Source organism: Nesoenas mayeri (genome assembly GCF_963082525.1).
Source record: "Nesoenas mayeri genome assembly, chromosome: 3".
In the NCBI taxonomy this organism is placed as follows: domain Eukaryota; kingdom Metazoa; phylum Chordata; class Aves; order Columbiformes; family Columbidae; genus Nesoenas; species Nesoenas mayeri.
This window is the reverse complement of record NC_137544.1, coordinates 100988476-101015993: the sequence shown is the minus strand read 5'-3', so window position 1 is coordinate 101015993 and position 27518 is coordinate 100988476. Positions and strand designations below refer to the sequence as shown.

General features: G+C 43.1%; 1 protein-coding gene across 5 annotated transcripts; it reads right to left on the bottom strand.

Annotated features, from left to right (window-relative positions):
* Window positions 1–388: 388 nt before the first annotated feature.
* Window positions 389–27113, bottom strand: MIA3 (MIA SH3 domain ER export factor 3). Of its 5 annotated transcripts, none has more exons than XM_080341031.1 (29): window positions 26895–27113; window positions 26035–26168; window positions 22093–22179; window positions 18174–21099; window positions 17009–17287; window positions 14962–15041; window positions 13599–13730; window positions 12355–12376; window positions 10165–10253; window positions 9948–10025; window positions 9727–9837; window positions 8801–8872; window positions 8488–8592; window positions 7573–7695; window positions 7336–7459; window positions 6439–6494; window positions 6267–6357; window positions 5996–6134; window positions 4216–4317; window positions 4056–4116; window positions 3930–3965; window positions 3771–3838; window positions 3387–3484; window positions 3144–3275; window positions 2851–2913; window positions 2660–2736; window positions 2447–2518; window positions 1665–1821; window positions 389–1298 (listed from the first exon to the last, which is right to left on the bottom strand). In XM_080341031.1, the coding sequence occupies exons 1-29, from the start codon at window positions 27067–27069 to the stop codon at window positions 952–954; spliced, it is 6036 nt and encodes a 2011-aa protein (XP_080197157.1). In that variant the 5' UTR covers window positions 27070–27113; the 3' UTR covers window positions 389–951. The 5 variants fall into 5 exon arrangements, with proteins under 5 accessions (XP_080197157.1, XP_080197158.1, XP_080197159.1 ...); XM_080341032.1 differs by having other exon boundaries at window positions 26663–27037; XM_080341033.1 differs by lacking the exon at window positions 2447–2518.
* Between the last annotated feature and the right edge of the window lie 405 nt (window positions 27114–27518).

Genomic DNA, 27518 nt, shown 5'->3' with positions numbered 1-27518 from the left:
GAATATAAGTGAAAAAGGCTGTAAAAACACAGCCTTGCTGCCAAGAAACCTGAATTGGTCTTAAATACTAAGATGAAAACTCAGCTCTCAAACCTTGCTTCATGCTGCAGGCCAGTCTTGACATCTCTTACTTTCTAGGATCCCAGAGCAGTCACCTGTATTTCAAAATAAAGCCCAGCTGAGGATGGCTCTGTCTTCCTTGTCTTCAGTACATAAAGCACAGCTGAAACACACCAGATGGGTTCGGTGTAAGGATAACACAGTCGCTAATGCTGCAGCAGTAGCAGTTACTCAGCTGTCATTCAGTTCTTGGTCACAGCTCTGGTTTAATTACTGAACCAATGTCCTTTCTGAGCAAAAAATAAAAAAATGGCACTGAAGCAAAGCCTTCAGGGTTTAGCAAAAGGAATTTTGCTTTTTATTATAACTTTCCTTTGAATACAGTGTCATTTGTGCTTCTGATCTCTGACCAGACATCTTTTAAAAAAAAAACAAAAAACACCACCTCACAGTCCTCATGTAAACCCCTGGCCTACAGTAACTGCAGCTTAATAATGTGATGGAGAAGGCAGGTAGGATAGCATTTTACTTAAAAATTATTTCCACAGGAAATGATTTGATTTACATTTTCCACCAAATTAGTTCATTCACCAACTGGTTACAGAGGCTACACTTAATTAAAACTAGCCACACAGGTACTTCCTTCCTATTGCACATTTAAGTTCAAGTCCATCACAAGAAGGTTCTTGCAGCCCAAGAGGATGGATGAGTTTAAGGTGATCATAAATGCACATAAGATGTCTGTAGCAATTGGATAAAAATTAATCCCGCAAAAGCCAAAATATAGTGAAATGAGACAAATGGCTTCGAATAGAGAACCATTTCCTAAAATCCTGACCGCAGGAAGTGTGCTAGAGTCCATTCGGCTGAGCTGCTGAGCAGACGCTGCAGTCAGGGTTTCTGGGTGGGAGGCTGTGTGTAGTCCTTGGAGCCTGGTGGAGGAGGAGGGCCTGCAGGGTAGTCTCTGGGTCCCGCTGGAGGCAAGTCTCTGTTAGGAGGAGGTGTATAGTCTCTTGAACCAGGCGGGGGTAGCCGTGGGCCCGGAGGGAAATCCCTTGGGCCCAGAGGGAAATCCCTTGGGCCCAGAGGACCTAGGGGTCGAAAAGGAGGGTGCCCACGTCCATAGCCCCTTGGATCCGGAGGCGGCGGCAGTGGGCCAGGAGGCAGATCTCTCACTCCTAAGGGCGGGCCAGGTAAGAAATCTCGTGCAGCTGGAGGTGGCAAGGGAGCACCGCGAACTAGAAGGAAATGAAAACACAGAGTTAAATGAACTCTTGCTTTAACCCAAACGGTGAAGCTCCTGACTCATTCCTCATTTCAGTTTTTAGAGCAGCTCTGGGGTGGGTCACTGTCATGTGCAGACTTCACAGGCCCCGGATTATGTTCTAGTGACTTTTGACTGCTGGTTTCCATTTTAGACTAAACAAGGAAAAACACCTTGGCATTTCAGTGGCCTGAAACCACCCACCTGTCCAAGGTTACCGAGCAGGACAGCTAGACCCTGTGAAGAGTGGGGAAGCTGTGTGCTAATGGGCAGCAGTTCTCAGGTCTGGAGCAGGCTTCTGAGAAGCAAAGCGAAGCTTAAGCACACAACACAACTGTACCTAGGGGCACGGGAAGAGGTCGGGGCCCAAAGTGCCCACGGAGAGGAGCTGGCGGCGGTCCGTAGCGAAGAGGCGGTGGAGGCGGAGGTCCCATCACTGGGGAGGTCATGACAGGCGTCCCAGGGAAAGAAGGTGGGCCTTTGGGACTAGGGTTAGCCTGTGCAAGATGAGGTGATAGTTCAGCGTTACTCACTGCATCAGAGAAGTATTGGCACTGCTGACCACCACAACCCCTCACTCAAAGGCCAAGAGGTAGAGATGGGGAGGGGAAAGAGAACAACACACCCCAAAACACATCAAACCAAGTAGAAAACAGGGAAAGTTACTGCACCATCATCCCTTCACCCAGAACACTGCTTGCACTACCTAGGAGTGGGTGCTCAGTGTACCTTCTGAGGTGACAAGTTTTCTTAGCTGAAGCTGTACTAAAGAGAAGTTCAATTGCTTCTGAAGTGTCCTTGGTGGACACCCCTTTGATAAACTGAATTACACACGGAATTGTGCTTAAATACCACAGGTAAGACAGCTTCTTGGGATTATTGTTGTAGTCACTCCAAAGTGTTTGCCTGCAGTCTTTAACAAGAAAGGTCTCATTTCCTCAATTCTATAAAAACCAGACAGAACTGCTCAACATTAGAGACACCTTTCAAGACAGAGGTACGAGCCCTGGGTTAGTTTCACGGAGCATTTTGTTATTTAGCAGCTCAGAACACCAAGCCTGTTATTCCTGTCCATCAAAGCAGAGAAGCACCACATCCAGCCTCCAGCCTCTGAATACTCACTGTAGCTGGTTCAATAGATGAAGGTGAATCAGAAGTGACACAGGGGGCTTCAGACTCTTTGGGAGAGGGTTGCTTTTTTTTTTTTTTGACAGCAAATAAAGATAGTGACAGGATATAGACAAGACAGAACATGATACAGTTAAAGAAGCAGCAGGAAGTACGGTGAACCATGTATTTGAAAGGCTTCCTGAAGGTTGGGGTTTTTCATCTTACCACTCCATCCAGTGCTGTGGAAGGGGAGGAGGTTCTTGGCCCACTACTGATCAGGGACGCTACAGCAGGCCCAAGATCTGTAAATAGAGCCACGAATGCATGTCTTACCATGCCTGGGTTGGGAACACTGGCTTTAAATTACATTTCTGAGTGAAAGAACAACCAAGTAAGTTGCAGGCCATGTAGCTTACCAGGAACAGACATCCTTCCAGGTAACTCTGGCGGCCTTCGTGGAACAGGAGGGCCATCTACCACTGTACCATAAGGAAAACAAGAACCTCAGAGATCCTAATCAATACATGCCTGAGCCATTTCTATTAAAAAACAAACAAAAAAACCCCACACAAAACAAACACCACGAAACATTACCAACCCCTTATCTGTATCAATACTTAAGACTATCCTTAGAACCAAGATCAGACCTTGGCATTCTTGGGTTTGTAGCATAGGATAGTTACCACAGAAGGGAAGCCTCACTGCTTACCAAATTCACCTCTCGAGCCTTCCCTTCGAGGAGCAGAAAGGGGTCGAGCAGGAACTTCTATCATCTGTGTGGGTGATGGATTCCCGCCACTCACAGGTGATGGGCCGAAAGAGCCATCTCTGCTTAAGGGCCCTATGCCAAAGAAGAATCAACGCTTTACTTTTCTACAATGAATCATAGCCTTATTTTTTTAGGATATACTGACTCAAAGAGCAAAGTTTTGGGAGAAACAGCAGCATTTACCTCGTCGCGGTGGGACTTGGCGATCGGGTCTGCCTGGAGTTGGCTTTACAATTAACGGTCTTTGAAGCATGACGATTTTTTGGTTTACTTCTATTAATCTAATTTTTAAAAATAAAGGGGTTTTTATTCAAATAATATGTGTGAGTTCTATTTGTTATAATGTAACACAGCAAACCACATTGTAAAATGTTACAGCTTTCACCAAGAAACCTTATTTTAACCATCAAACAGTCTAATCATAGTTTAAAGTTAATAACTCAAATATGCACTGCACATTCTGAGCAAGAGGGCTAACTGAGCATCTTGCATTGTGCGAGCTCCTTCTCTCCTACGCAACATGCAGCGTGTTCAAAGGGCAATAGAAATGGTTTGTACTGCACTTACTTTTGCCTCAGGTTGGCTGCTTCTCTTTTTTCTTCAGCCAGAGCTCTCTCAGCGGAGCGGGCAATAAGCTAGTAGGGAAAGTTTTGTCAACTGCATGAATTGCACCAACCTGAAGTCAAATACAAACTGTCTGCATCAGAAAAGAAAAAACACTCTTACCCAGTTGTCATGTGCCTTTTTCTCATGAGCGGCAATCTGAGAAGAAAAGAAGCAGTGTAGTTTATTTTGTCCAACTACTAGTATGCAGCAAAAGGTAACACAAGAACCAGCAAGCAGGAAACTTACCTGGTTTTTGTAAGATCTCTCAGTTTTTTGCAATTCTTCTTCCATATCTTGGATCCTTTGCCTGTACAAAAGGAAAAGGAGGAGAAGGAGGGATGTTTAAATGAATTTTCTTCAATAGCTGAAATAAAAGAAAACAACAGCCTTCAGAAACTGAAGTTACTTGTAAACTTTCACTTCCTCAATGGCCAGCACAGCTTTTTCATCTGCAGCAGACAATTTCTGCTCCTTCTCCTGACGCTCATACTCCTCCTGGGTCAGTTTTCTGTATAGGGAAAAAAAAAAAGCAAAACCATACCATATATTCCAGCATTCTACATCTACTACAACTCAAAATCAAGGCAGTCCCATGTTAACAACAATATCAGAATCTGTAATAATGCATGAGAATACAGAGGAAAAATAAAGAGATTTTTTTTTAAAGGCTAGAGAAATACTGTGTTTTGAAACCCTTTATGTACAAAACCTGAAAATTAAGGATGCAATCTTGACTGAAAAATTCTGTCAGCATCTAAAGGTTTGTCAGAATCTAACAACTGTAAATAGTTCATCTCTTCAGATCCTGTAGTTCACTTACAGATAGTAATCCAGATATACAAAGATGCAAACAAGGAAATATGCAGAACTGACACCTACCCAAGGGAAATGAAGAAATTAATGTGTAGTGAAAAAGGAGAATTTTAGGGCCCAGATGACAAATACATTCCATAGTCATCAGCTGTGTGGAAAGAAGCTTTTTTTCCCAAGTACTCTCCATAGCAATTTATTACATGACCAATCTCCACAACCTTTTTATAACCTCATGGTTCACTAATTCTTTAATTTTTTTACATTTTCTGGAAGTATTTAAGAGATTCATAAGGTGTTCCTAACTTAAAAGAGCTATCCCACAAAACTGGAACCATTGAACTAGTAGTAAGTTGACTATTGCTAATAGGCAGTTCAACATAATCCATTTCTTTAGCTACATGTGGAAACAGTTTTCCAGAAAAAACAAAAAATGCAGGAAGTCCTTCATTCTAATCAACAAGATGTAACAGGCACTGTAACTTCCCAGAAGTTTTGGAAGAAGTAGAAATCCTTCAGAGAGACCAAGAGGAAGTTTTCCTTGAAAGGCAGGCTGTCCTTCACCTCTCCATTATTGGGATCCAGGTGTAGTAACCACAAAGTGACAAGGTCAGGCAGTCTCACTACTGAGGTGTTGTGTAACCTCAAGTCCTCAGCTTGTTCCAGCCCTGTGCTTCCTGCAGCCTACACACCCGAACCTTACGACATCTAATTGCTTCTCTACCACAATTTCAAGCTTTCATACAGAACTTAGTCAAAGTTTCCCCGAATCCTATCTCAAAATTTTCCCTGCAAAGCTGAGGTAGTATTACAGACATTTCAGTCAGTAAATATATGAGGAATGAACGCAGATACACAATTCATTCATCTCAACTGCCTCCACAAACTCAACCTTAATTTAGCACTTTGAGAATACAAAAAGGTCACAAGACTAAAATACTAAGTTTCTACATTATGAGAATTAGACTCACTGAACTGAGATCAGAGTAACTGAAACAAAACTTAATGGCCAGTATATTCTCCTTGACGTTTCCGGACAATGTGACAGAGCAACCACAGAATTTGCAGACAAAGCCACCCATTTCCCTTTTCCAAAAGTTGTTTTCTGTGTTTGGTTTGTTTTTCCCTCCGCACCATTTATTTTTTAGTAGTAGAAGGCAGTATTTGTGCGTGCAAAGTGAGAGTCTTTTTAGAATCTCTGGTACAGTGGAAAAAGTCAAAAAAGGGGTACTGGCTTCAGACCATACTGAAACAGCAATCATCACCTGTCATTCCAAATACAATTTTCAAGTTATTTGATCCTTCAGAACAAAGAGTATTTGGATAGTGCCTACAACAAAATATGCAGTGTTATGGAAAAGCAATGAAAGGCTTACTTCTGGAGTGCCATCTCCTTCTGCTGGTAAAGTTCACCGAGAATCTCCACTTTCTGCTGCAGTGTTTTGCATTCATTTTCCAGACGAGCCTTGGCTGACTGGAGCGAACAGGAGTCATGTTCTAATTTTTTTATTTGCTCTGTTGGAGAAGCAAAGGTAGGTGAGGACCTTGAAGAAAACTGCAATGAGAACCATTATGCCATTAAAACACTGTTTACTTTTAAACCACAAACAGCATTTCATCCTAAGCAAACTCTTTTGCTAAGCCTACCTTCCAGCTCATGTCTTGCGGCTACTTCATCACTTAGTTTGGATTGCAGAAGATTTCTGTCTTCTTCAACTATGGATAACATAGTTTTTACCTGAAAAGAGAAGCAGAAAGTTTATAATCTTAGGCACAGCAGTAATGTGGCTGCATTTATTATATATCTTGTGCAGCATACCCTGGAGACATCCATCATCTGCTTAATCTGAGCCTTCATCTTCTCATTCTCATTATCTAAAAGAGAAAAATATATTTGTTTTCCCTGTTTTTTAACCCAAATTCCCTGGACTCTACAGCTGTTAAAAATAACACTCCTTACATTTTAATCTGCGATAGGGCTACCTACATAGTCAAAAAAAAAGGGGGAAGGTGGGGAAAACAACAATAGTAATTCCATGACCAGCAGAACAGAACTCTTAGATTTATTCCAAAAGGCATTCCAATTATTGCTTCTTGTCACTTGTTCTAGCCACCACAACATTAATGTGAATGCAGTATCTGTTATCAGACATACTATCTGAAAATCAAAAACTGGAAATTTCCAGGCCACATATACTGTGTGGTTAGAGAAAAGGAAAATTAAAAAAAATACTTCAAAACCAAAGATGTAGCTAATACACATGTAATATCAGGAATTACAAACTTCCTGAAGAGTTTTGAAAACATCTATTTCAGTCTTTCAAGATTCAAAAGATGTGATATGTAAATTGATTATCTAACTGGAGGTAAGCATAATACTCATTAAAAATTCACATCAAAAATAAATGTAGCATAACACCAAGCTGAGATTCTCAGCTTTTGGAATGTTCTTAATTACTAACCTTTATACGCAATCTTTAAAACTGTGTCATTACACGTATGATTTACATAAACAGTAATCTAAAAGCAATTATAGGCCTTATTAATGGTCCCTCCCTTCAGTTAGGACACATTTTATATTGTCTGAGGACTACAGCTGGCAGTCTCTTAGCCCTCACGCACAGACTCCTCTCAATCCCCATATGACGTGCCACAAACATAGCAGCACGTGTGCTTTGGCCATGGGCGTACCAGCCAGCAGGTAGCATGACTGTACCTGGCAACTCTCCATTGGCCAGATCGTCTCCTGTGCTCCATTCCTGCCCTTCACCATCCTTCTTGGCCTCAGATGCCGAATCCATGTCAAGCTGCTTCAGCTGCATGATGCAGTTCGTTAAAACCTAGTAATGAAATCAAAGGTTTGCTGAAGGGGAATCGCTCTGCATTTTATTAAGTATTTCCAAGTATTTTACAATGTGTAATATTTAAAATAAGCTTGCTATAAAGAACCTACTTCAATTTCATTTTCCTTATAGGCAAGTGCTTCTTCTATGTCCTTCTGAGACTTCTGATACAGTTTGATCTGCTCACTGAGCTCGGTATGCCTCTCACTCCAACCTTCAGCTTCTTTTAGTAACTGTATGAAGCACCAAGGAAAGGTGATTATTTGTTTTATTTTTAGTATGGAGTATATGTCAACAAAGCCTATTTTACTGGTATCTCTGATGATAACTGATCACCACAAATCACAGATAAAGTGTAGACTTCACAGTTAAACACACTCATCACTAGCCCATTGGTAGGACTGGATGCTGGGAATCTCTCTGTAATTTATATTAGGTGATTTTACAAGTTGGATGTTTTCTCAGCTAATATCCCAACATCAGAACCAAACTGCTTACACACTGCAAAATATTACGAATTAATTGCAGTCCAGAAGTAATCAAACCACATTCCTTAAAAGGCCATCTACTTCATATACGGAAAAAGAAAACAGATATTTACAACTATCTGTAAAAGAAATGTCATGACATTTCAGGGCTAAAGGCCCTCCCCACCTCACTTTGGCTTCAGAACTGCATTTTGGCAATTCTTTACCACTACTTCCTTCAGTCCCAATCCCAAGTAGCAATCTCCCAGTCATGCAGTGACCACCACATCAGCACAGACATTCTGTGAAGTTGCTGACAAAACTGTATCACTGAAACCGGCAAAGCCTTCATACTGAAGACACATGGCTCACCTGCACAAAAAGCCTTTGCAGGCAGGCACAAGGAGTTTAAATTTAATCTTGATAATATGAAATGTGGAATTCTGACATGTTAAGAAAACAGAGACACACTGCAGTTATACTTCAGAAAACCAGGAATAAAGCCCTGATATTTCATTCAAAAGAGAAACAAAGTTGCCTGTCTTGGGCATAACTTACTTGTTCCTTGCTCTTTTTCAGCCTAGCATTCTCTTCCTGCACATGATGCAACTCAGATTTCACCTTTTCTTCATTTAGTTTAGCTTCGTTAAGGGCTATCTGCACCTACATATAAAAGAAAAAGGAACAAAAAGACAAAAGTCAAACTGTAATGGAGGAAGAGCTGGGTATTAACTACCAACAGGAAAGGAACACTTGCACAAACAACCTGGAATCTGCCATGCTAGGTTTTTTTATTACAACCTAGATACGAATTTTCCTGGTACCAGAACCTGTACCTGTGACTGCTAAGAGGGTATAGATAATGCTTTACCTCTGAAAGCTCTACAGAATGCACACTGACAGCCTCTTGAAGTTTCTCCAAGGACTTTTGGGTTTCAGAGATCTATATAAGAACAAAGATTGTGTATTAGCCTTGTACATGCCTCAGCCCAAGTGTATAGTTACTTTACCTGTATATTTTGGAAGCATAAGAGGAAAGTTAAAACACCAACAAATTTTCATTTAGAACAGCCATTAGATTAGCAGCAACACAGCACTGCCTTATCAGCAAGGCAAGGAATAGAAATACACAACACATTGGAATCAACCTCCCCCTGTGACTCTGCCCATGCGTGGCTGGGAAAGTTCCCTGTACACCTGCACAGTCTAGAATGAAAGTACCACGTGCTGCTGTCATTAGCAACCTTTGATCAAAACAAGTCCAAAGAACTTGTTGGAGCTCACCATTACTACAAAATATCAGGCTTTAAAAATAATAAAGAAAAAAGTAGTAATAAATACCTCTGGACAACAAGAATGAGGGGTAGCTTACAGATCTTCACACTTATATAAAACTAGATCCTTCCTCTAAGTACAAGAAAACATCTCTTGCCAACCTGAAACCTTCAGCCCACATTGTTAAGGAATTTTCTGGCTCTGGCTAGGAAGTATTAGACTAGCCCATTACTTGAATACATCCGTTTGTGTATAAAAGCACATAACCACACAAGCCCATCACAATTTTAGATAAGAGAAAAAAAACCAAATAAACAAACAAACCACAAGACACCCTACCCCATTACCTCCAAACAATCTATAGATTCTCCCCCTTGAGCTTAGGATGAATTCGAAATTTCATTTCAGTTCTCTTTTTGAGACAGCACATCTACCTCTCTCTGCTCACCCACAAAGCTGTGAGCAGGTTTTAGGGCACACTAATTTAAGAACAATATAAGGAATTAATGCGATTGCTCATACCTTGTTCTGTTTCTTTTCGTTCTTTTTTCTCTCTGTTTCAAGTATTGTGTGCAAATTTTTTACTTTGTCATCTAGCTGACGATTTGCTTCTTCCAGTTCTTTAACAGTGTCCTAAAACAAACAAACAAACAAAACCAAAACAAGAGTAAAAAAACAGCAAAGGTAAGTTATTTTATTGATGTTTTTTGCTTTCAGTACAGAGACAGTTAACTGTTTCTTACCTTAAGCCCTGCGGTTTCATCAGAGAGAATGTCTTTTTGTTCTTGGGCCACTTTCACAGATTCCTTTGCTTCTTTTATCTAAGCACAGAAATAACCAAACAAAACTGAGGAAATTGCCAATATAATATTCAGTAAGAACAGAAAATAAAACTGTGACCGTATCATTAAATCAATGCAGAAAATTAGAAAGGAAAGAACAAGAACCTAGAACAAATACCTTTTGATCATATTCTGACATCTTTGCTAAGATTTCTGTTTTTTCTTGTAGAAGGTTTTTAATCTTTTCAGCAAGCTGCTTTTCAGTCACTAGGAAGAAAAAGAAAGCTTACAGTAACTCTACTTCACGTCCTGGGGGAAAAAAATCAGAGCTATCATTACTGCCACTTTAGGGAACATTCAAGTAAGGACTAAAGCACAAATCAGGATAGCATCAATTCCCTGGCAGTCAGCCCTTTCTGCAGGAGTCCAGCTTTCATTTAAAATTAGGATTGAAAACAAGACAGTGAAGCATTGAACACTGACAAAGCATACAGTTCTTGCATCCACTTCACAGCAGCTGTTCAGAGAACGCACAGCAGAGTGGACTAAGATACTGGCTACACACAGATGAGGTATGCTCAAGGGAAAGACTGGCAGGGTGTTGGAGCAGGCTCAGTCCCTCTGACACTCGGGGAGATGCAACACCTTGCCTAACAACCACCTCATCCTGCTGTATTGAAACTGACCATTTGGTCAGCAAAGATAATGGGATAAAAGCTCTGACAGACCTACTGAGAACAGAAAAGAGGCTTGCAGGTAGCAGACAGCATCTGTAAGCCTCAAGGAACTGCACAGCTTTTTAACAAACACTACTGCTCACAGACCTCAAAAGGGTTGTGATCAATTAACAGCTCTGTAGACATGGATTAGTTTCTCAACATAAACAAGTCACCAACCAACCCACAGGATTCAACAAAAATACTTAAACTATTTTATTACAAATTAATTTAGAGAAACATCCAATTTCCATTCTTTTTCAAATCCTAAACCACCCCCATATATGAACATCCCAAGCCTCACTTCCCTCTCAGTAAACCCTGCAGCACAAATAAGAAGCGCTGGTTGTTCCAACTGCATCCCACGGGCTGCAACGGCAACTGCTGCTCCTCCTTCCCCTCCTAGAGGAGGGCTCCTGGACCAGAGGGTCCCCAGCCCTTTCTGCTCTGAGAAGAGCCAACATGCGACTGCTGAGGAACAAGCCAGTTCTCAATAGTTTAAGGGGGGCAGGAATCCGTGCATTAGCTTGGTCTCACAATTTTACTACTGTGATGAAGTGGAAATAATACATTTTATCTTTGGGATTCCAAGCACAATCCATTTCTTAATGTGTTTTTCTCCCTGCTAATATTCCTCCATTTCAGGTAAAGATTTTAATAACAGCATGAACTTTATCATGCTTGAAGCATATTTATTTGTTCTTAGATTTAGTAGTTTCTATACAGCATTAAACAGGAGAAGGGGATTAGATCTACATGCCTTTTTTTTTTTTTAAAAAAAAAAAAAAAAAAAAAGCAGGCTGCTAAGTAATTTCTGCAACACTGATACCAATGTTTTTACCCCCTCCAATAATATTTTTTTGCAGCACAGAAATCTCCTTACGGATCCAAGATGGATTTTTTCAGCTCACCAATTCTGTATCAATTATACAGAAGGAACTGCAGGATAACTACAATGAAACTACAGCGGAATGACAGGTAAGTAGCATGGTCTGTGAAGATGAAACAGGCAGAGAGTTCATGTGAAGACAATTCTTTGATATTTTTGTTTTGTATTCAATTATGAATTTCAGCAACTGCCCTACTTTGAATTCTATTTCCTTTCCGTTCAACACATCTTATATACTTGAAGCTGGAGAAAAGCCCTTGTAAAAAGCAGTGTACTAGCCACAAGAATATGTGCATTTTAGCTCTACATTCAGAAGGTATCTGCAACTGCACAGCAGGCAGTTTCAGGCTACCCTCAGTCCAAAAAGGTAAGAGGAACTAGCTACTGCTTTTTGTGAGAAGCAACAAGCAAAAGCAGATTTACTGCTAGTGAGAAAACCAAAGTAAACTCTGCATCGCTGCCACTGTACCAGTAAACCAGCAGATCACGTTTATGTTGAACAAGGCAGAGCTTTTCCCTGCCTTTTTCTTTAATTTACAGGTGTGAGCCACATTGTTTCTACTAATCAAAGCACTATTGAAAGCAAAACTGAAATCCTCAGATTCAAATACGTATCATCCACCAGCTTAGCTTATATCATATGCCCAGACATAGCATTTTTTCTTGAAAGGGAGCAAAGATTGACACTTGATCCTCTGAAACAATCTTCAAAACTTCTACATGCCTATGCATCAAGTATACTGAAAAGCACAGAGAAACTTACCTTGATATATTCTACTCTTTACCTACAGAAGGGAAAAAAAAAAAAGTGAAAAATTTTATTAATTTTTCCTATAGAAAAAAGTCACCATCTACACGTGGATTAAAGAAGCACATGGAAAACACATCCATCACTGCCAACAAGCGTGTTGAATAACACTACAAACAAGCTTAAGCCGTTTTCTAATAAAAGCTTTTGGGTTAATGCCCTGTCCTAGAGCCTTGGTAAACATCTGTTTACTCAGTCACTAAAAGGATACCAGTAACTGCCCACATCCAATTTGCAACAAGGAAAATTAAGCCAATTTGCATCAAACAACAGTCCTAAACTTGCAAACACAAAAAACACTTGCATTCCAGTTCTGATCCATCTAAAGCAATGTACATTTACAATACAGTTGCTCATTCTGAAACTAACATGGTTAATTTCAGAAGCCTTCTTTTTATGCTGTTATATTAAGACTATTTTGCATTTGAAACTGTCCTACTGCAACCAATTTCAAAACTAAGCAAGAAAAAACTACTATTGTTATTACAGATAATATTCAGTTCCAATGTATTTTTGTCAAGCAAAGATAAAGTATTCCACAGGCTTCCAGAGCATATCATGATTGAAATGGACAGCTGTGAAATAAACTGTCCTATTTAATTTTCATCTATCAATTTACAAGGAGATGCGCTGGCACACTTGAGATCTAGTGATGGTATTTTTCTTGCACAGAAGTTATCCATGCAGCAAAGAGGAGGACAAATGCAGAGTGAGGAGAGTGGGGAAGGGGCTCTCCAGTGAGTATTAAGATCAGGTGTTTAGGTTTCTAAACGTGGCACCTGCAAGCAGCTGCACAATATTAAGTGGGGAGAACTAACTGCTTGCTTGGCAACAGTCAGCAACAGGTTCAAGCACATGGAAGGCTTCTCATTTCAAAGAGACACTGACCCTTCCTGCAGCCTTCTTTATTTACATCATACTCCCCTATTTTGCTTTTGAAACTGCCCCTTACTAAAAAAAAAAATTAAAATCTTCCATTAATAGCTTAAAGGAAACACTTCTTAGCTTGAAGAAAATTACAACTTACTTTAGCTAATAAGCACAGCATTTACTTCACGTTAATACTCTAAATGGAAAAAATAAAACCACAAAAGACTACACATTGCTTTGACATCGGTAATGCTGAAACAGTTTAACCGTACAAAAGACCGCTCAGGAAGTTAGATAGCAGCAGGCTTGCAGGTATGAAGTATACTCACTGAAAGGCAGGTTCTCCAGAAAATTATAGCAAGCGTGGCAATTCCCACTAAGGCAGTGACTATAATAGGCTCCCATGGAAGTCCATGGAAATCAGGCCCAGGACGAATTTCCTCAGGCAGGGTAGCAACCAACTGAAAACCAACAACATTGACCACTATGAATATGTTTTTATTTAAATACTCAGGCAAAATAAGCAGCCTGCCAAAGGCTTTTATTCCCCTCGTAAAAGCAGAGAACCATCTAGAGCTTTCTTGCAGTTTTTCTGTACACTGAAAACCGAAAATGAAGAAAACCACAAAGCAGCGTGATGCCAGCATTTCAACTCAAAAGCCTGACTATCTGAAAGACACCTGACAGCAACAATCTGCTGGCAAAGAACAGCTACACCAAAATGAGCTGAGACACACATTTTGCGCTACACAGCACTAGCAGTTATTTGATCTGTTGCAAAATAAATCTAGAAGAATGGAAAAATATAGGAAAACAAACAAACAAACAAAAACAAACACTAAAAACCAAACAAAAACAAACAAACAAACAAAACCAAACAGGTTTACATCTGAACGTTCGTAACAATCCACTAGAAACGGCTCAGATCTTTTCCAAGTCACAGGGTCACACGTCATATGTGTCCCGTCACACATCTATCTGAAGGCCAGAGAGCAGCAACTGCCTGAGAAAGGTGTCAATACCTGGTACAGCTTACGGGGCTGACACAGACTGGTCACTTGGAAAATAACCTGTACGAGCCACACGGAAAGCGCTGCCTTCCCCCGGGCCGTGACATTACAATACGGCCGCACAGTTCCGCCCCGCAAACCCCGGCCCAGGGGCGAGCAGGTCCCCCCGCAAGCATCGTCTCCCCACAAGCGCCGGGGAGCGGCGAGAGGCCAGGCGGCGATCCCGGCCCCCGCTCCCGCGGGATCGCCCGGCATCGCGGGACGGGGGCGAGGAGAACCGGCCCCTTCGCCGAGGGAGCAGGGCCGGGGTACGGCGGGGGTGACACGACCCACTAGGGGACGCGGGGCAACCTCCGCCTCGGGGCGCCGAGTCTCCCGGCTGGGAGCGGCGGAGCCCTCGCGCCAGCCGTTAACAGCTGCCACCGGCCGCCGGCGCGCGACAGCCCCCTCCGCGCCGCCCCGCCCCACGCACCTGCAGCAGCAGCCGCCCCGCCGGGGGCTCCAGAACCCGCTCGGCGGCGCCGCCCGCGGGGTCCATGGCGGCGCGAGCCAACCCGCAAGCACACGTCAGCCCGACTGACCCCCCCCGCACCGCGCCTCCGGCACGCCCCCCTCACCCCCCCGCCCCGCGCGTCATCGGCGCGCGCCACCCGCATGCGCAGCCGCCGCCTCCGCCACTCACCCGCCGCAGGAGCTCGTGCGCCGCGGGCGCCGCTTCCCCCAGGGCTGCCCGGGAGGCGGCATCTGGATCCGCCCCGCGTCCTGCGGGGAGACACCACAGAGGGGTTACCTCACTGCGACGGGAAGCCCACTTCTGAACGCCCCCCACCCCCTAGAATCACAGAATGGTTGGGGCTGGAAGGGACCTCTGGAGATCATCCAGTCCAACCCACCTGCTAAAGCGGGTTCACCCAGAGCAGATCCTGGTTTGAATGTCTCCAGAGAAGGAGACTCCACAGCCTCTCTGGGCAGCCTGTTCCAGGGCTCTGGCACCCTCAAAGGAAATTAAGTTTCTCCTCATATTCAGATGGAACCTCCTGTGCTTCAGCCTGTGCCCGTTGCCCCTCATCCTATCATTGGGCACCACTGAAAGGAGTCTGGTCCCATCCTCTTGACACCTCCCTTGAGATATTTATAAACATTGATGAGATCCCCTCTCAGCCTTCTTGAGGCTGAACAGACTCAGCTCTCTCAGTCTCTCCTTATAAGAAAGGTGCTCCAGCCTCCTAATCATCTTTATAGCTCTCCGCTGAACTCCCTCCAGTAATTCCTTGTCTGTCTTAAACTGGGGAGCCCAGAACACGTGGCGGTTCCTGCAGCATTTTAGGTGAGATTTCAAATTACAGTTCCCCATTCTCCGGGGCACTGAAGAAAGAGGGAAAAGTCCTCAGAAAGGACAGCGATATTCCACAAGCTGCTTTAGAAAAGGTGCTGCAGAGAGGGACAGAGACATCCAAAGTAACTTTGCCAAGCCTGCCTCGGACAGCACAGACATCTCCTTTAACAGCAAGTCAACAACAACAAAATTACACACTCAATTCCATAATTGACAAATCTACATCTTCTACAGTACTGTTAGCACAGCGTAGGTGTTAAACTACCTCCACTTCAACCCCGGCCTGAAGCGGCCTCTTCCTCCTCTCACTGCTACTGTTGCCATGAATTCAGGTTCACAGACTGAAATAACCACCTGGCCAGCCTGTTGTTACATTGTAGAATGGCCACTGTGACCAGCATTTCTAAAGCATCTGCCCTGTTTCTTCTCAGCAAGTTCAAGCAGTCCCCATAGCAGTTCGTGGTGAAGAGTATTTAACCACCATTAAGGAAGGAAAGGAACATACAACTGCTTAACCATGTAAGTAATCCCCCAGCCATTTAAAATCCATAAGGTATCTTTGCATTCAACCTCAAGCTTCTCTCAGAACTTAAAAGCTGCTAAAAAGCACTTGACTATGGGGATGGTACAGTACCTCAGTAGTGTACAAAAGCTAAGAAAGATGTGCCTGATTTTTTTCTAAATGCTCAATGTGGACAGATTGGTTGAGCATAACGGGAGGTGAATGCAGAACAGCAAAGCTGGCTTAGTACTGAGAATGGAGTCAAAGGCAGGTTCATGCCAAAACAGAGCTGGGAAAATGATGGTGATAGGATCCCTCCTTGGCATAATGATGAGTCAGCACAAGTCAGCACACTTGCTCCAGAAGGAAAAGGCCTCAGCAGAACAGAGTAAAATATTTTGCCTACTCCAACAAACACCTTAGCCAGAAGTTACTGAATTGCTCAAGGGAAGCTACACTCAATCTTTCCTGGAAAGTAATATAACCCAGAGTCACAGGTTAAAAAGAGCAAGAAGCACATGACTCTATAGCCTAATGGTTCAACTGTCAGTCCCCCTGCAAAGATATCTGGGCTGATGGTATGTAGGCTTCCAGTGATTTCTGCTCTTTATCTACTACCATCCTGAGACACAGTCCACCAGCCCAAGCACAGAGCTCTGACACTTATTTCTATAGTGCAAATAGGTAGCAGAAGAACCACTCTGCTGAGATGAGTGGTAAGGAGACAATACTGCCACTAGAGGGACTGTCACAGATTAGTAAAAGCCATCAGGATTACAGCAACATACAATGAAAATATTACACAATTACCAAAATTTTTCACTAACAAACATTCAACCATGCTCCTCTTTAAGAGCAAAAGTACAAAACAACCCAATTCTGAAAGGTTACCTGCAGCAACATCTTCCTTGGCACTCTGTCCAGAATCAGTTGACCCAAAGGAAGTACCTTCCAGCAACGATCCTCTGTCACTATCGTACCCTTCTTTGGCTTCTCTATTATCCGAGAAGTTGGTCTCTTCATGCTCAGGTGGAACATTAACAGCCCTCTCCTCCTCAACTGACTGTTCTGGCTTCTTATCTTCAAGCTGCTGAAATTCCTGATTGATCTCATCAACGACATTTGGGTTTTTGATGGAAACTCTGTCATATTCAGCCTCTTTTGCAGCATCTGTGACAGACAGGGAGACATGAATTAAGCACTGAGCTAGTGTGTATTTCTTACCCACAGCTGTCTCCAGTGAAATACTGTATTTGACAATGCTTTTTTGTTGTTTTTTTAAATGCTTCAGCTTACACATTGCTTCCAGTATATTCTCAATCAACTTTTAGTAGAATCTAATTCAATTTTATATGGAATTTATGTAAGATATCAAACACTGACAAGACAGTGAAATATTTTCATTGTTCATGACTTTATGAGAAATTACATAACACATACCACTGTAAAAGGACCCTTGCTAAGAGCGTATCTTACCACCTTGCACATTAATTAGAAAAAATAAGCAAGTTTGCAGCAGACTTGACCACTGGTTCTTCCCCCATCAAAAGATCTGTTTAGCCTGTATTGCTACTTAGGCACTTTTATGAATGTGGGCAAAAACATGATGATATGGACACACAAGATTTTAGGTGCATGGTTTTAGTGCCTGAACTTTGCATTAATCACTGGATCTTCATAATTAGTTCAGCAAAACAGACTGGTCTTAACCCTCCAGAAAATTTAGCACATTAGTATATGTGAAACTCTGTTTCTTGAGAGGAGGTGTAGACATGGCCTGAATGGCTCCCTCTAGCCATACCCATGCACAGATCCCACTTGCTTGCACTGAACCTGTCCCATAAGAAAACATGCTGAGCTCAACACTTTATCTCAGGATTTGTCCCTGGAGACCCATCACAATGCCAAAAGATATGAATTAAAAATAAGCAAAATCCCAGTGGACTCCACAGAGCCTCTTTTAATTCTGCTCCCTCACCCTTTTCTCTGTATTATATTGTCTGGGATATGGTTTTACATCCATTTCATCTATTTATTAACCGGTTTAACATCCTACCTTGAACAGGCAGCTGATCATCTTCCTGTTCTGGAATAGTTGCAAGCGGGACGCTCTCACTAGCTGATGAATATTTACTCCTTAAAGAATATATTAATTCTTGAATATCATCCATCAGTGCACTCTCCTCATCATACAAATCCATCTCTTTCACCACCTCTTCTTGATTTTCTGCCACTCTGGAATCCAGAACTTTTCCCACAACATCCATGATGTTTGATTCTGAAAACTCAAGTATCCGGTCCAGAGCTTCTTCTAGATCTTCATTATTATGGCTTGCCTTTCGAGCAAGCTCCATCTCTACTTTCATGTCGTAAAACATGGCTTCTACCCTAAACATGTGCTGAAGCCCAAGATACTTTCGTAGACGTGTTACACGCTTTTCATCAAGAAAATCTCTCATTATTGTGAGCCGCTTCACAGACTCACTGAAGTCTGTCACAGTGTCATTTGTGGCTGCTGAGTGGTCAGCAGGGCTAGGGAAGTGCACAGATGGCTGGTGGTCAGTTCTTGCATGCTCTAAATTTTGCACCTCTTTTGAGTCTTTCTGTGAGCTGCCCTCGGGGAGATGGTCTTTCCTTTGGTTAAAGTCATTGTTGTCTTCTCTGTAAGGAGACTGGAAATTATGTTCTTTCACAGCTGATGGTTCCTCAGCTTCAGAAGACTCCTCCTCATCTTCCACGACATGTTCCACCTCATCCAATTTAGCATTTTCACTCACTGGTACATCAACCTCTTTGATCCCAGTCTCGCTTCTATCTTGCATGCTGATAATTTTTTTAGCCTCCTCTCCTGTTTCGTAAGTAGGATTTGCAGTTCCCAAAACAGCTTTGCTTAGTACTTCTAATTCAGGGTTTGTACTTTTAACATTTAGTGTATCACCCTGTACATTTGCAGCCTTTGCTTGTGAGAGCTTTGCACTTGCAGCATTCTCATCCTCCAGGAGCTCTTCCTCTACTTGTTTCAGGTCAGGGTCATCTTCAGCATCTGGCCCTTCAGATTGCAATTCTGGTCTTGCTGTTCTTTCTTTCGCTAAATTTGTGCCAAGAATTCTGTCTGAATCTGTGGCCTCAGTACGAGCAGTTCCTTGCTGAGTAAGAGTCCATGTATTAGTATTCTCTGTAGTGCTTTTTGATTTTTCTTCAGAGGAAATTTTCTCAATGCTTTCTTCAAACACTGTCATCTTGCCAAGATTTCTTGAAAGCTCTTCTTTCCTATCTGCCTCTGAATACTCCGTCTCATTTTCCCATGGCCTAGGTTGCTTGACAGCTCCTCTATAGCTTGGGTCTCCCTCTCCTGCAAGGGTTTCCTTCATGTTTTCCCTTTTCATTTCAGGTTCTTTGTTAAAAGAGGTGGTTTTTTGATTTTCATGATGGGTCTCCCCTGTTTGTTTCAAACCTTCTTCATGTCTTAGAAGCTCTTTCTCCACAGCAGGCATTCCATGCTCCACTTTCTCTTTTAAGAGGTCAGTACCTCCTACATCACTTTGAGATACATTTTTTACCTCCTCCACTGGTTTGACTGGAACAACAGAAGGCTTGTCCTCAGCTCTTCCTTTCTCCTTTGTATTCTCCCAGAACTTTGTGTGCTTTAAATCACTTTCCAAGAACTCTTCCAAGGTGTCATCTTCAAACTTTTTCTCATCTTTCTGTATTTGAACAAGCGGCATTCGTTCTGGACTTCTGTTGATATCACCAGCAAGTGGTTTAAAAGCATCTTGCTTGCTTTTAACAGATGATTTGGACTCCAGATCATCTCCTGGACTAGGGAAAACATGAGGATCAGGCACAGCTGTACTCTTCAGCTCTTCAGTATTTGATTCAGTGCCATCAACTATGAGCTGTTCTTCAGACTGTTCAGTTTTTTTTGTTTTTTCTTTTGAACCCAGATCAACTGTACCTACAGGTTCCTTTCTAAGGAGTTCTTTGGAGAGATCCTCAGGCTGAGTTGTTGCTGGTGCTTCTCTTTTACTAATTAGCATCACTTCATCCTGTTTTTCTTTTGTTTGTTGAGATTCAAACCTGTCCACATTTATACTGTGACCTGACGTCTTGCTCTTACTGAAGGCATCCTTAAGAATTAATACATCTGAATTGTGTTCTTCCTCCTTGTCTCTTTGGTTATTTAGCTCTGTAGCACCCTTTGTATCTTCATCAAGTTCATGATTTCGTGGCTCAACATCATCATTTTCATCACCATCTAAATCCACTGGGGATGTAATTTCTTCCTCTGATGTAAAAGACAGTAGAGGGATTTCTTCTGACTGATCTGCAAAGTCTGGCTCCTCCTCTGCATCAGGAGCATTAATGCTCAAATCTTCATTAAAATCATCTTCCAGCGATGTAACATGGCGAGTCACCTCATCATCTGATACAACAGCATCAGCAGTTGAGCCAAATTTTGTTTTCAAGTTCAGAGAGAGCTCTCTGTTTAAAAGTGTATAGGCATTGACTTCTGCACTCTCTTTGTCAAGCTGACTGGCTTCACCCTGAGGAACACTAGTGTTTTTGGTATTTTCACTTTCTAGCCCTTTTAGTTTCCCATGTAGCATTCCTTTCAAGTGTTCATGTGCAATTTGATCTCCCTGAGAGTTTTCTTCATAACTATTGACACTGGAGTGTTCCCCAGTATTTTCAGTTCCTTCTGCAAAAGAACTGTCTACTTGCTCTGTCATGGCGAGGGCTTCCTTGTCATCTTCTGTGCTTAGCTCAAGATTATCTGTCTCCAAAGCATCAAGGGACTTTACTGCATCAACCTGTGCTCTCTCTTCAGCCCTTTCAATTCCTTCAGCTGGTTTTGTCCCTTGACCACTTGATTCAGTTTCCCCTTCATCTGCTATTGTCTCTTGCAATGACTTCAAAAGGTCATCCACATCATAATTATCAAAATCATCCCTCCCGCCATCAAAGCAAACGAAGTCTGTTTCCTGAAATGAAAAACAATATGTAGTCACAAATATTATTTTCTTTATTACACTGATGAGACCAAATCCATTTCGTTGGTTAGAGAGAGATGCGGCAGAAAAGTAAATTATATTAATCATGCAGAATTAAACCCTCAAGTCCTTAACCAAAACTCTCCTTGAAATCAGTGGAAGTTTTGCCCAAGAACTAAATAAAAAGTTTATGGCTTAGCTCCATCAAAGACCTCCTAATGAGGAACAAACTGGAAGTCAGCAATGGAACTGATTTTACTCATAATACATATCCTGAATTAAGAACAAGTCTGTTGCTGCATGCCAGTGAGGAGAAGAAAAAAGCATCACTGAGCTTGTTTGTCACAATCTCTTCCAGCTGGTCTCTTCTCAGATGACCAACTCCTCCAAGCAGGAGCTCCCTGTCACACAACTTCTGAAAAATAAATGAAACAGCCATGCAAGCCACTGAACATGATTTCATAAAGGTCTGAAGCTGCATCCACAAATAGGCTTTACTCACACAACTCTGGAGTTTCCAGCTGTCAGGGCATGAAAGGTTATTTATGTGTGCAAGGGTTGAAGGACCAATTCTAGAATCAAAGGGCTAAGTGTATCAGGCTGTGTTTGTTTCTGATAGTACTTTAAACTTTGAAAGTTTGGGAAAAATAAACCATTCCGAATACATACTGAGCAGCCTATGTGCGAGCCAGCTAGCAGCATTTCTAGAGCTCAATCCAAACAGATTTTGTTAGTAGAAAACCAGAATATTCAAGAAAAGAGAGATCAATGTCCATATTTTGGGCTGATGCTTACACACCCATCCACATACATAGGTGCACAAACATTCCACCCCCTGACGCATATGTGCACATATGTAGCTGCTTACTAACAAAAGGTAACTAAGGATCACTGATATTCCCATTCTCCTCTTCAGAGATTTTATTGAACGCTGAGGTAAGAAATTGTAAGAAGCGCGGTTCAAAAATAACAAATAAGACTTACATCTGTTGGTAATTCTAGCTCCTCGTCAGAATAATTATGATTTATTTCAAGTAAATCCTTTGGAAAATATCCAAAATCACTTCCAACCTGCCAGAAAACAAACACACACACAAAAAAAAGTAGTAAAGAAGCTTTTGAAATTATGTGACTATGTTAAAATCGTAATTACAGATACTAGTAACAAACACATCAAACTCACTCCTAAGTATTTCTAAATGAATTTTAACACAATGAATAAAAGATTAGCAACACCTTGTTTATGCGAGAGTTTTCATTGAGGTTTTATACTTACATTTCACAATGCTCCTGTGAAGATGTTACATTTTACTGTTCATGTTTTAAAGCCTGACTTAAACTATTATGAGAGCTGGGAGTGAAGCCCAGGCATCCTGGCTCATGTGCTTTAACTGCTATTGTGCACTCTCACTGGCACCACATATGCCTCAAGTATTTTCTCAAATAGTAAGAAGAGGATCTTTAACTAATAAGATTTACACCCACACACAATATTATAGCCTGAAATATGCCCGCTTTGTAGCTTCAGGAAAAAAAAAAAATCCTTAAAGCAGATTTTAGGAAAATGCAAAGTAGTATCTTATTTTAAAACCTGTGTGTAAACCCTGCAAATGCATTGCTACTCTTCAGTGACTGATACAAGCGAAAATGGGTTGCAGATGGCTATTTTCAAGCAAGTCAACATGCTAAGCCAAGGCAATAGTAGAAGACAAGAATCTCTCTTATCACTCACTAGATAAGATCTACACAGTAATGCTCTCACATGAGAGTTCTGACAACGGCCGTCAAGTCAAGAAGCCAATATTAATAGCATACTATCACTATGCAGATTTGACAATCCAGGCAATTAGAGCCTGGTGGACACATCTAGCAAAGAACAGAGTTCCTAGATAACCAAAATATTGTCCAAGCATTTGGCTTTGCCTTATTAATGAGGTTTATTAAGTTAGACAGCTCTGCTAAAAACTGCATGCTGTATAGAACATATATTATAGCTGGGTTCCAGATTTTTTTCACATACAGAATACTCACTGACTTTAATGGGAGCTCTGCAAGCAATACAGTATACAAGACTGGGATCACTAAATAAAGAATCTGTTTTGTTAAAATACAGGATATTTGCTGGCACAGGGAAAAAAAAAATCAACAATGGCTTGAAAAGGACAGAGTGAATTAGAAAAGCAAAGGCTAATAAAGCCCAGACCCAACTGCTATAGGTTTTTCAGCCTCGGGGAAAGGCTCCTTTCTTATCAAATCATCTCCCTTCAGGTCAGAAATTGTGCTGCATTTCTCATGGCTCCTCAAAACTGACTTCAGGATTCAAGCCTGTATTTTCAACTTGTTATAAATAAGCCCCAGGTTGCAGTAGCTGAAGCTCCTTGTACACACATTCCCCTCGCCTCTGCCCTCAGAAGATGAGAATGCCAGTTATCCCTCGATTTCACAGTTTCCATTATGCCCTAATAAATACTTTTCCCCAAAACTTTGTGGAACAGAAAAAAGGCAGTAGGGTAGATCCACAGGATCAAATGATACAGACAAGCACACATAAAGTCACGTGATGAGATCCCGAAAGGGCTGTGGCAGAAGGTAACATGCCTTCCACTGGAATTTGCTTGATCACAGACCTCTCTAGGTAGTCTGGTTTTAATTAGCAAGCAACAGCCTCCCCCTAGCTCCAAGTCTGCAGGCAGCAGGCACGGCTGGTCTGCATAAATCAAGTTGCTCAGCAGAATCTGGCACGGGAAGTCACGGTGCAGAAGCCAGACCTCAGCGCTATCTGCAAGTCAGGGACAGGGTCAGGCACACCAGTGCCCTACTCAAAGTGCAAGGGCAGGTACTCTGACCCCACCGCAGCATCTGCACACTTGTCGTTGCAGTGTTACGATTAATACAGAAGCAATCAAACCAGGTCAAAAACAAGTAAGTATTATAGCCACCAGCCAAAAGGAATTAGTTTGTCATCGCTGTCCTAAAAGGAACATAGAAAACAGCACAACACACGTGAAAAATAAAATGGAGCTTTGCAGTTCTTTTAGACCTGCCAACTTCAGCTTTTATTTGTTAAATTCAAAGCAAACATCCTTTTAACTTGGAGACACACCTGTTGCAGGAGCTTCCTATCAGTGAGTAGGTAAACTGAATATTAACTCAGCAATTACCTCAAGCCTGCTGTCTGATCTTGCAGCCTGCATTATACTGTGTTAGAAGATGCAAAATTGGCCCCACGCTGCTACTCTGCCTCTCAAGACCTGGCAGCCCTGGAAACCTGTACCAGCTAATTAACCAGATTATTTATGGTACAGTACATGTCAGGAGGGAATTACCAGCATGATACAATTATAAACCCTTCTTTATCCCTGTGCTGCAGTTTTCTGCTCTCTTCTGTATCACTCTAATTGGATTCAGTTCCTGCTGAGAGAGCTTGGCTCCCCACACCCAGCCTGAACAGGTTAGAGAAAGTGATACATCCTGCTTTTCACTAAACCACTAGTCCCACAGTCAACACCCAGGTGTGGCTTTGAGCAGCCTAGACCACTGTTGTAGGCAATTGTCTACCCTTTGTAGAAGACCAGAGTAAGAAAGGAGGTTGAAGTAAATGATTTCGACACAAAAAAGTATGTAGGGGAAGCATGGGGAGGTGGCAAGAGGGACTAATTCTAAGCAACTTCCAGACTGTCAGCATTTTCATGGGAAGCCCACAAAAACTGCTCTTTCTCCAGGGTATCTCAGTTCTGCTTCTGTTAGGCAAATCACAGTATCACAGTATGTTTGGGATTGGAAAGGACCTCAGAAGATCACCTAGTCCAATCCCCCTGCCAGGGCAGGAACGCCTCGGTGAGGTCGCACAGGAACATGTCCAGGCGGGTTTTGAATGTCTCCACAGTAGGAGACTCCACAACCTCCCTGGGCAGCCTGTTCCAGTGCTCTGGCACCCTCACTGAGAAGAAGTTTCTTCTCAAATTTAAGTGGAACCTGTTGTGTTCCAGCTTGATCCCATTACCCCTTGTCCTATCATTGTTTGCCACCGAGAAGAGCCTGGCTCCATCCTCATGGCACTCACCTTTTATATACTTATAGACATTAATGAGGTCCCCCCTTAGTCTCCTCTTCTCCAAACTAAAGAGACCCAGCTCCCTCAGCCTTTCTTCATAAGGGAGATGCTCCACTCCCTTAATCATCTTTGTTGCCCTATGCTGGACTCTCTCCAGCAGTTCCCTGTCCTTCTTGAACTGAGGGGCAAATAAGGTGCTTATCATGAAAGCCAAGAGAAGTTTTCTATGAGATAACTTCAAGTAAGGGGACCCTCCTTGCGCAGTTACATCATGCTCTCAGATTGCCCAAAGACCACAAGGCCACTACTCTGCAAACTGCTACAATGTATCACTAAAGTTTAAAGACAGAGACAGACCTGTAAAAGAATTAATTTACCTTAATTCTTTTCAGTTTTACTACTTTTTTTTTTCCTCCAACTCTGCATGAAGCTTAGCTAAGATGGGGAAGACAACAGCTGAATATTAGGAAGAGAAACGTGATTAAAACACGTACATGGAATGATCTGCAGCAGGATTACACTGAGCTCAGGATGAGCCCATGCCAGGGGCAAACACTAGTGCAGGCTTAAGCCTGCCTAGATGGGAAGGGAGACACAGCTTCCAGGCAGGCTCAGGGGCCACCACTCACATTACTGCAACGGGAGGTCTTCAACACAAAGGCGGGTTTTGAACTGCTTTTAGCACACGTTAGCATTGCTCATTTTTCACAGCACTTATGCCCTAGGTTTGATCAAACCACATCCCATTTCACACTACTCTCAAGATAAAATGGCATTCATTATGTCATTTAGTGATGTTCAGAACGCTAAGCATTCTTGCCAACAGAAAGCGCCAAGAAGAGCAAACAGAACAAATGCGTTACAGTACTTACACTTCCAGCCCAGAGCTCGGTGGATTTTCCTATTAGTTTGTAATATACATACACTGCTTCGCCCTTCTTGAAATTTACAAAGCGACAATCTGGACCTGTAAAGTCCTGAGTTGCCTTCCCTCGGCACATTAACACTGTGAGAAGAAAGCAGAGTATTACTTCAAAAATAATAACAAAACAGTTTCACGAAAGGGGTCTCTGCTAAGTTGCAGAAAACAAGACTGCCCCACCACGCACCAGTTTGCTATTTTCCAGATTGGGCCAAGAGATAATGAGTATAAATAAGAGGTTATAAAAACAAAACAAAACAAAACAAAACAAGCTCACTGATCGAGACGAGCGTTTGACAAAGCACTTGAGAATTACATTTCAGAAGTGTACTGCGAAGCTAATTATTAACATAAAATTAGACGGGCTGAAAGATGACAACTATGTCCTCGCGAATCAGCCTTGAAATCACTCAATGCACAAACAACACCCAGAAAGCGGGTTTAACACAAGTAGGTTTTTGCAGGGTGAAAAAAATAATTAAAAAAAAACAAAAAGGAGCTGTGAGGATCTGAAAACTTGGTTGGGAGCAGCGAAACGCCGCGTCTCGGCAACGCCTTTCCATTTTCCCGATTCTCACCTCTTTCTGTGCCAAATCCACAGGGGCTTTGGGAAATGCCCCCAACAGACATGCGGCGTCTGCACATTTTCCCGTAACAACTTCCCGGGGGCAGGGGGCGGCCTCCCGGCCTCACCGAGCGCCGGCACCGGGCAGGGACCCCCTCGCTCCCCATCGGACGTCCCCGGGCCGGGGTCACCCCTCCACCCCCAGTCCCCCCGGAACGCAGCGCGTCCCCGCCGCCCCCACTCACTGCTGCACTCGGGGTCGGCGCAGCGCTTGCGCTCGGCGAAGCGGCGGCCCAGGTCGGGCCCGGCAGCGGCGGCGGCGGCGGCGGCGCGGGGGAGGGAGGGCGGCGGGGGCAGGAGCAGCAGCAGGGCGAGGAGCAGCCGGGGGTCCGGCGGTGGCGGCGGCGGGGCTGCGGCCATGTTGGCGGGCGCCGGCGGCGGGGAGGGAGCAGACACGTCAGCAGCGCCGGCGGGAGGGCGATGTGGCGGGGGAGGGACCGGACCGGCCCCGCTGCCACGGCGGGAGGGGAGGAGGGCAACGCCTGGACCCTCCCTCCCGCCGGCATCCCGAGCCCGCCCCCGCGGGGACGAGACCCCCGGCCGCCCGCGCCGGGAGGGAGCCGCGCTCTTTTTCGGGCTCCCTCCTAGCGGAGGGGCGAGAGGGAAGGTCCTGCCCCTTGTTTGTGCTCACTAATGGCCGTTTTCTCTAGCAGAGCATCGCTGAAGAGACAAGAACAGGTTTATTTAGCTTGGACGAGACTGAGGGGCGACCTCATTAATGTTTGTAAATATATAAATGGTGAGTGTCAAGAGCCAGGCTCTTCTCGGTGACAACCAATGATAAGGCAAGGCGCAGTGGATACAAACTG